At 55.6% G+C, this 9855-nt stretch overlaps 1 protein-coding gene across 6 annotated transcripts in view; it reads right to left on the bottom strand.

The window, feature by feature from the left end:
* Window positions 1-2761: 2761 nt before the first annotated feature.
* ARHGEF10 (Rho guanine nucleotide exchange factor 10) overlaps window positions 2762-9855 on the bottom strand; it is a 106836-nt gene continuing 99742 nt past the window's right edge. For 5 of the 6 annotated variants that reach the window (XM_032413739.1, XM_032413741.1, XM_032413740.1 and 2 more), the window contains 2 exons: window positions 7034-7156; window positions 2798-4557 (listed from right to left, as the gene is read on the bottom strand). In XM_032413739.1, the coding sequence (XP_032269630.1) occupies window positions 4052-4557; window positions 7034-7156 (629 nt within the window). In that variant the 3' untranslated portion in view covers window positions 2798-4051. Of the gene's footprint in view, window positions 4558-7033; window positions 7157-9855 lie in introns of all 6 variants that reach the window. The other variant, XM_032413742.1, reaches the window with a different exon arrangement.

Below are 9855 nucleotides of genomic sequence, written 5' to 3' on the forward strand. Positions count from 1 at the left end.
GGATGGGGAGACAGGAGGAGGTGGGGGTCCCTGACCAGGATGGGGAGAGAGGAGGTGGGGCATCCTGACCAGGATGGGGAGATGAGGGCACCCTGACCAGGATGGGGAGGCAGGAAGTGAGAGCGCCCAGACCAGGATGGGGGGCAGGAGGAGGTGGGGGCGTCCCCACCCAGGATGGGGAGAAAGTGGGGGTGTGGAGGACATGGAGGGCACAAGCAGAGCACAGCTGTAGGAAGGCCTTCTCACCACCCCCGTGTGGCTCTCATCCTCAAGAGCACCAGGACACCCCCCCCATCACAGGAGGCCTGATGTCACCCCCCAGATGAGTCCCGCTACACTGAACAATTCTTTGGCCTCAGGACAAGGTCTGCACATTTCCCATCTCCGAAACCCTCCAGGACATCACAGTTCTCCAGACTTGCTGTCCTGCTGCTTCTGGGGGTGCACCCAGCTGCTCCCTGATTCAGCCGGGCCTCTCCTCATTCTGTCTGGTCACCTCTCTATGTGCCAAGTCAGTCCAGATGGAACCCCACCCCCTGTAGCTAGGTTGGGGACGGCTCCTGTCTGGGCCAAGCTTGCCAATGCTTTATTCACAAGCAGGTGCAATCACAGGGCAGCAAGAAGGCTGGGGCGGGGAGGTGAAGCTGGAGGGTCAGAGAGCTGGGGCAGGAAGGTGGGGCAGGAGGGTCAGAGGGCTGGTCCAGGGAGGGAGGCAGGAGGGTCAGAAGGCTGGGGCAGGGAGGTGAGGGGGGAGGGTCAGAGGGCTGGGGCAGGGGGAAGGCAGTTTGTTTGCCCTCCTCTTTTACCCTAAGTTTTCCCAGCAGCCCATTATCTGCTGAGCTTCGGAACTGGGTTACTCACCCCCTGGTCGGCTGCTGGAGCTGAGTCCCTCCTCAGCTGGGGCCCCGAAGTATGGGGGGGCTGAGACCCCGGGGGCTCCCTGCCGAGCAGGTGGCTGAATGCCCCAGGAGTCCGGGGACGGTCCCAGGCCCCCATAGATTTGCAGGTGCGTTTGCGCTCCCCGAGGTACCCGGCTTCCAACCTGCCCATGTTTGTAGGAGCCAGATGCCGCCCCTTCTCCCCTGAAAGGGCCCAGACCCCTCCTGGAGGCTCAGTGTCTCTTGCCTCCCACGGCTTAGTTTACCCCACAGGACGGGTCCCCACTCCTCCGTTCCTTCAGGGGTCATGGCACCCGCCTCCCAACACGTGGAGAAGGTGCGTGGCCGGCCCTGCTCCTGCTGCTCGTGCTGTGACGGGGGGTCTTTGCCTGCACGCTGCACCCCACCCGCTCTAGATGGCCCTGCTCCTCAGGCCGCGCATCGGCTGGCCCGGGGGTGAGCTGCCCGCACCTGTGTGGCCCTGGAGGCCACAGCGGGGTATTTGTCAGGGCCGGGGAGCCGGACGAGCCTCGTCGGGGAGCCCCGCGCTCCTGGTGCGGTGGGACCCTGGCTCCTCGCGGCAGCGGCCACCAGCCCGGCGGGGGCCATCCTCTGCCTGCTGGGTCGCTGCCCACAGGGGCAGCCTGTCCTGACTGCTGGTTTGCCGCAAGTTTCGTTTCCCCTTTGGAAACAGGACCTGAACTTCAGCAGCGCTTGAGGCTGCAGAGGTGAGAAGCGCCCTCCAGGGGAGGACAGGGGGCTGCTCTGACGTTTACCCCTTGGGGCTGGACGTCCAGGGTCAAGGCCCAGCAGAGCGAGCGTCAGGTGAGGCCTCCCTGGCTCGCAGAGGTCTTACTGTGTCCTCACCGGGTGGAGGGGCTGGGAGCTCCCATCATGGGGCTCCACCCTCACGACCTCACGACCTCCCACCTCCTACCACCACCACCGTGGAGGTTAGGATTTCAACACATGAATTTTGGGGGACGCATCCAGGGCACAGCACTGGCCCAAACTCACCCACACCCGTGGCCAGACACTGTTGGTCCCAGGACGCTGCCGGGCAGCCAAGCCCACGGGGAGGCAGGTGGGCCCACCAGCTGTTGGCCCGGGGCGAGGGGGGGGGCGGGGGGCCAAGGGAACCCGGCCTCGCCCCAAGGCAGGGTGGTGAATCCCGGTCTCCTTGCAAACGGGGGGACAGACACACCAGCGTGGCCCTGGGTCCCAGGCAGACTGCTCTGTCTGCGGCCCAGGAGGGGCTCAGCGCTCTGTCGGGAGGTGCGTGACCACAGAGACAGTGACGGCCCACAGGGAGGCCCTCACTGCCCAGAGCCCAGCACAGAGCCCGGCCAGACTTCTGACCCGTGAGTACGACAGCCGGCGTCACGCTAGGTTTGCCTAAATGTGTCGGAATTCTAACGTAAATGTAAACCTCAACGGGTGCCATGTTTTGTTTTTGTTTTTTTTTTACTTACTTATGCCGTAAGAAAACTTGGTGGTTTTGAGTTTTTTGAGATATTGATGAAGACCAAATGCCTTTGAGTACCAAGGTTTCAATAAAATGCACATCAGAGTAGTTCTGTTTTATTTAGCCCGTAAAAAGACCGAGAAGCTCCACGGTTTCACTCGGCGCAAATATCATGAAGCCTGGTCCACAACAGGTATTTCTGTATTTTACACGAAATTCATTCAACTCATGATGTCACTCAAAATACAAACTGGCAAGTACGTGAGTCCTTGAACATTTCTCGGCACCTGCCTTGAATCACAGCATACTTTCCTACACAGGTTGTGACAGTCTCTGGAGTTTGCACCGAACCCCCAAACAGGTGGGTGGAGCGCCTGAATCCCAAAGGGCCCACCGGGCCGCCCCTCGCCTTGCCAGAACAGAACGTAAGTGCCCCTCCGCGGTTCATGGGGGAAAAAAGGCAACTCGAATACGGTATTTTTAAATAAAGACTTTATTGATGATTGAAGATAGCAGCTAACAATTTAAGGAAGCTTGGGAAGATATTACTTTCACGGTGGGGATATATATGCACCTTGGAAAATATTTGGCTGGGTCATAAAATTAGCATTTTTACTCATCTGTAAAGTGCTGAGAAATTTACCTCCGGTGCACCCGCAGTAATGGTTTTAAAGCCCTCAGTAAGTACGACACGGATGCACGAATCCACGCGGAGCGCCACGGACTCGCTGCTCAGCCGCACACCCGGACGCGCGCCCCGGCTTCGTGAGTGCAGAGCAGAGCCCGTGCGCCCGTGGGAGACGCGGCCAAGTGACAGGGCGTGTGAGGGCAGGGCTGCCCGCCTCGGCCCGCGTCTCACGGCCACACCGACTAGCACTGTGAAAGAGCCGGCCGGCGCCCTCTCTGCGCATTTCCTACAAGGAAACACACACTTTTCGGACATGGGCATCAATACTCTTGGACGCGAGGAGGGAGGAAGAGTTTGGCGTTGGTGCTCGAGTCCAAATGTTGATGAGGTTTTGAGCATTTTGGTTCAAAGCAAACATTATTTGTGAAATGTTACAGATCATGTATTGACTGAAACGTTAACTGTTAATTTTTAATAGACAAAAAAGCAATATAAAAATACCACTTTGTTAAAATATACAATACACACAGGGCACCACTTTGGAAAACCCAGTTCGCTTCAGAAAGCAAACCAGTCCAGCAGCGCCGCTGGACTGGTGTGTGTTCACTGGCTTTCTTCATTGTTACAAACTCTACTCCAGAATTTAGAGATAGACAATATAAATAAAAGCAGTGACTCAGAATCAAGTAAAGTTATTATTCTAAGAATTGTTAGTAAGTGTCCATACTACTGAACAGGCTATAACTTCCCAGACGTTCTTAGTCTGCAAATTCTCGGGGTAGCAGGGCCCGGGAGTCGGTCTGGGGCACCCTGGCGTGTGCGTGGGCCGCGGCGGTCAGGAGCGGGGTGCCCTCCCGCAGCTCCCGACGGCCCCCGCGTGCTCCCTCCTCACGGCAGCTGCACCTGCCTCTGCGTGGACAGAAGGGACCGGCCGGCAGGAACCCACCACCACGACACCACGACGATATTGCACGTGCCTTCCCCAAAGACCTCATTCATCCTCAACCAGTGTAGACAGTCTACAGCCCGCCAGGTCACCCGACGCGGCTGAGAGCCGTCCTCGGCCGCCACCGCCCCGGCTCACGCGTTCAGCAGGGGGATCTGCCAGACCATGACGGAGGAGGCCAGCTCCTCTGGGCGCTGCTGCCGGGCCTTCCTGCTCACCCGCCGGTGGCCCTGGCCCCCACACGCCACCAGCACCGAGCTGGCTTTCGCCCTCCTGGCCCGCCGCCCTCTGCTCGGCAGGACGCTGGGGAGCCGCAGAAGGTCGTAGACCATACTCTCCTCCGATCTGGGCTCCAGGGAGCCCGAGCCCTGCGAGGGGGTCAGGGACCCAGAGGACGAGGAGAAATCGCTTCGGTGAGTCACGGAGCCCAGAGAGCCCCCCAGCCAGACGGCGTCTGCGCCACTTGGGCTCAGGCCGGGCCCCTCGCCAGGCAGCGCCTCCTTCTGTTCTTCGTCCTGGGGCTCCGCACCGGGGGGCGGGCTGTCCGCAGGCTTGTCCTTGTCCGTCCTGACGGCGGTGGTGGCCATGACCAGGAACTTGACGGGCCCGTTGTGCGCGTGGTAGGAGACCATGCCTCTTCCTGCGTGGGGGTCATTCCGCGAGCACCGCATGCAACAGACAGGATCACAGAGGAATCAGCAAGCATCTCCCCCTCATCCAAACCACAGGAACCCACGCAGAACTCGGATACCAAGGGACAGCTTAAAGCCAGAATGGCGCCCGGTCGCGTTCTCGCGGACCTCCACGTAATTCCCAGAAAGCTTTCAGAGTGATGGTCTAAAGCCCTGACAGCCGCATGGGACTCTTAGCAGTAAAAGAGCGGTCCTCCTGTTCCCCGCGCTACAGAGAGAGATGTGATTTTCCTAAGTCTTGATTGAAAAATTAAGTGCCAGACATGTGTCTGTTTTAGGCACAAGATGTTTAAAACACCAGCAGCTTCCTGCCATCTCTCATTATAAGAAGGTCCTAGGGTTTGGAATGAGTTCCTTCCATTGTTTTAATTAAATTGGGCACTTTTCTATCCATCTATCTAATTAATTTATTTAGGGGGGACTTTTCAATTTAGGAGTGATGTGAATTTAACTTTAAAATCCTCACCCCACCCAAGAGCACATGTCAGAAACTACCCAGAGGTCTGTTCTGAAACAAGGATTATTCCCCGTCCCCGAACACCCTGCCCGTGTTGTCAGGTGGGAACAGGGGGTCCACACTTGGCAAGCACTTCACGGGGGAGGTGACAGGGACATGGCGAGCGTGTGCCCTTTTCCACCAAGTGCTCTAAGGCTGACACAAGCCTTCATCCCACCTCGGCCAAAGCAGATAAAATTACAGGGTTCTTTAGCCAGGGTGAGCTGCCGTTCCTCCATGAACAGAGCGGACACCCCACAGGTACGGGGGGCGGAGGGGCAGGAGGCTCAGACACCAGCGAGGGAGGCGTCCCCCGACGTGACAACCGGGGGGAAACATCTCCGGGTCACCTAGGGCAGGTGAGCACAGGCGTTTCGTACGCGCAGTGATCCCGCGCCCGGCGTGCACCCCAGAAGGACGCGGGCCGGAATCAGCGGAGGCGGCCGGACGAACACGCACAGAGGCATCACAAGCAACACAGGACACTGGACACTGGACGCTGGACACTGGACACTGGACAGCCGCCGTGGGGCCCGCGGACGCCGAAGGCTACCCTACACCAGCGAGCACGAGCGAGCCGCACTCTCTCGCGCCAGCAAGGACGCCTCTCGGCAGTAATGTTGAAACAAAAAGAGTTACGGAGAAATACCTACGTTAGGAGGCAAATCTAGGAAATGGGAAAAACAGCGAAATTACAAATTTGGTTTTTTGAGGTACAAACTGGCAAGATTATATGGAAAAATCAATGGAATGAGGATATGCAACTCAGGAGAACGGTTCTGTATGGTTGGGGGGGCACCGAAGGTAGGAGGGGCGCGGTCCGCCCGGGCCGGTGGCAGCTGGAGGGTGACCCCTGCACCGGCACCATGGAAACTGGACGTGCTCGTCACACGCGATGCCGTGTGCGCCGTATATGGATCATAATAAAACAGAAACGGAGACGTGAACAAAACTGGAATCCTTAACCTTAACAGGTGGCTCTCGAACTTATGTAAACCACAGACCTATTTACCATAGTCTGTCACAGCTCGCTGAGGAAGGAAGGGCGTCTGAAGTCACATGAAATATTCTGGTGTTGTCATTAGGAAGAGGATGTAGGAACAGAATCTTTATTAACATTCTGGTGAATTTCCTACAAATCTTTTTCTCTGAGATTTTTTTCCCACATGGCTGATATTATGTAATCAATATAAAATTTAACACACATCACATGCTGGTTTTACTTATAGAATTAACGTTTTTCAGTATCATTCAAAGCTCTCCACAAACACTGTTTTTACCAGCTTCGCTATATTCTAAAACGGCAGTACGACCATTTTCTTAAATCTCTCTTCACCCCTAATTTTTAAGTTGTGTCCTACTTTGTGCTATGAAAAACTGAATGCTGTGTCAAGTATCTTTTTTGCATCTTGCTTTTGTTCATAGACTCGGCTGCTTCCCAAGGCAGATTTCAGAACTGAAAAATCCTGACTCCAGACACACGAGCATTTTCAGGCTCGTGATCCAAAATGCCAAATCGCTTCCTGAAAAGACTCTACCCATGTGAACCCTACCAACACTGCAAAAATCCTGTTCAGATGCTGAGCTTCCTTCTTTGTAATACAAAATGTAAAAAGCATCCACTGCCATTGAGCAAAATCATGTATCTAAGTGACAGAGTAGTAAGTGGCAACAAAGGGAACATGAAAACATGTTTTTGGGGTAAGATTCTCCCTGGGCCACTAACATAAGCAGCAGAAAAACAGAAGTAGGAACTGATGATTCACACTAACAGTCTATAAAGTACGCTAAAAGAAGAAAGAGTGATAATGCACAGCGTGTAAGCAGCCCCCGGGATGCGAGAGCATGACAGAGATGGAGGGCTTGGTGAGAGCACAGGGCGGGACAGGGGCCCGGGAGGCGCAGGCCTGCAGGGGGGGTCTACTCACCAGTCACCTTGGGGATGCCCTGCAGACGCGGGACGGGCAAGGCCACCACGATGCCCAGGCTGGTGCCGACCATCAGCAAGCCGTGGCAGACGAGCAGGCTGGTCACGGACAGGCGCTGGTGCCCTGGACGGAGAGAGGGAAGTGGAGTGGTCTCGGCAGCCGCGCAGCGCTGGGGACAGGCGGTCGGGGCCCCGCCTGGAAACGCCACCGGCCTCCAGCCAGAGCGCTTGCTGTGCCGAGCACGCCCTCCCGGGCTCTCTAACCACACGCTGTGCTCACTTCCACTGCAGGGAAGAGAGACACCAGGGGCCAGGCTTCTGTCCTGGGCACCCCAGCAGGAGGAGCCCCCATGCCTGCCAGGAGAGAGGGGCTCTAGCGCGCCCAGGACAGACGTCCGCACGCGCCCCACAGCACAGCTCGGGCACAGGTCACCTCCCGCACCTGCTGCTGGAAACGGCATGGGAAAGGGCGCGGGAAAGGTTCACAGGGAACAGCGGGGTCAGACGGGCCTTCATGGCTTTGGCTGTTTGTCTGGTTTGGTTTTACAGCCATGGCCCCAAGACCCAGAGGCATCATCGGGCCGGGAGGGTGCTTCTGGGCGCCGCGGGACTCGCCGCTGCCACGCTACGGCCACGCGTCCGAGGAGAGTCCTGGGGACTCCGGGCGTCCCTCTGCTGGCTCCAGTGCGGACAGGCAGACTGCCCGTGAGAGGCGAAGGTGGCATTTAAAACAACGCGCTGCCTCCCCTGTAGAAATGAAGGTCACCTCCAATATGCCTGAATTCCACCTGAAGCCCATCTTGCAGAAAAAACACGGACACAAATGGTCTAATACCAGGCCAAAGGTAGATTAACGTGACCGTTTTTATGAATTTTCTTGCAACGACAAACACACACACACAACACACAAAACCCAAGACCCCCTCCCCAAAAAAACCCCAAAACAAAACCAAAACAAAATTTACAAAAAAATTAAAAGATTTGGTTTTATTTCTCAATATAGACTTATATGTTCTTTTAAAAGCTAATAGTGTTTTTGTCCCCAGGAATTCTGGACATCTGCCTGTTTGAATGACTTGGTTTTGGAGATGGGTGGGCACTCTGTTAATTCTGCGTACAGGTATAAAATACCTATGAAACATACGGCACTTTCAGAAGCAAATGAGACCAAGCCACAGCCGTCATTACTGAGTGACACGTCACATGCTGGAAGGCTTACCCGCGTGCTCGTAATAAACACACCCACAGAAGGAACAGAAGCAGCAACGGGCCTCAGTGTGGGAGGACAGGCAGCAGCTGGGACTCTCTCTGCACCTCAGCCCTGAACATAACCACAGCACACGGGCAGGGCCCAGCTGCTGGTCGCCCGGGCTCGGCCGCCGACCAGCTCGCTGCTCAGATGTCACCAGGATGCAGGAAGACACCAAACCCCAATCCTCAGTTTTGCTTCCTAATTCACAAATAATCTTGAGTCTGGTTTAATTTGCTGAAGCTTTTGATGTGGTCAATGTGTATTTTTTTTTTTAAAGTTACACTGATTTTTAAAAAATCCTAATTCGGCCATTTTATGTGGCTAGGTCCCTCCTGGCAGGCAATGTGCTCACTCAGTGGGGACACAGAAAGGCTGATTTAACAGGACCTCTCAGAACTTTTCCATCAAAATATTTTCCCTTGAATATTCCGGACAGCGCAGCAAAACCTCCATCACGGGGTAATGTGACTGCTTGCGACCGACCTACAATTCACAAAGCTCCTTCCAATGCGCTTGCTGTAAATTCTACGCCTTCATAACCCAGAGGTTTGCTCTACAAAACATGCGTGCTCGTCACGGACAAGTTCACTGTCACCTGTTAGACGATGTGACGTGGGATGTGGTTAGTGCCAAACAGCGTGAGTGTGACGGTTTTCAGAACTGAATTCTGAACGGAAGACAGCGACCCTGCCCCGTCTGCACAATCCTAGAGTCCACAGGTGGGAGCGTGCTCGGACCCCCAAGGATGACCCAGATTCCGTGAAGCTTTGGTCACTTCCAACAAAGGGCCTGAGTTATAGAGTATCAATTTCATTTTCGAATTTTGTTCTTTCTAGCGTGGGAAGTCTTCATCTTTAGAACCTACTGGAATTTGATAGTCCAGTAAGAGCACAAAAGGATAATTTTATGTATATATGTACACGACACAACCCACCTGAGCCGCGTCAAGGACGCAAGTCTAGACCGGAGGTTTGATGTTCGTGCACGCACAGAACGCGCAGGTGTGCGGGCGCCACTGGGTGGTCACGGACAGGAGTGTCCCGGGGGTGACACAGCCCAGTGGACTCCAATGCGCCTACGTCCGCACAGCATAAACATGCGTGGAGTCATCTGAGGGTAAAGCTGAGTGCACCAACGCTCGTCACTAGGAAACACTGGCCTGAGGATGGGACGGCTGGTAGAAAAGGAGGACATGGCTCTTTGGGCGTCTTGTCCTCTAACTCACAAAATGCAATGAAAATCAGACCAATTTTGGGTCACGGCTTTCCGAGCGCTGTACTCAACAGCCATGGTGGGAAGCATAACCAGTGCAAGAGCATTCTAGTGGGACTGGAACTGCTCTCCACACCCTCCTCCTCCTTCCAGGGCGATGGGCCACGGTGGCAAGACAACCTCCGGGGGGAACACGGTGTGCAGGGAGGGCGTCAGGTGCCCCCACACACTGGGGGTAAGCGACTTCGGGAAACCATACGCCCCAGTTTGGACTGGACGCTCACTTTGTGCTTTTGCAGCGGCAGACGGACACCGGGATGAAGATCCAGGACAGACGGACCCAGCAGACAGCGTCGGAG

Source organism: Phoca vitulina, unplaced genomic scaffold, assembly GCF_004348235.1.
Source record: "Phoca vitulina isolate PV1807 unplaced genomic scaffold, GSC_HSeal_1.0 scaffold15, whole genome shotgun sequence".
NCBI lineage: Eukaryota > Metazoa > Chordata > Mammalia > Carnivora > Phocidae > Phoca > Phoca vitulina.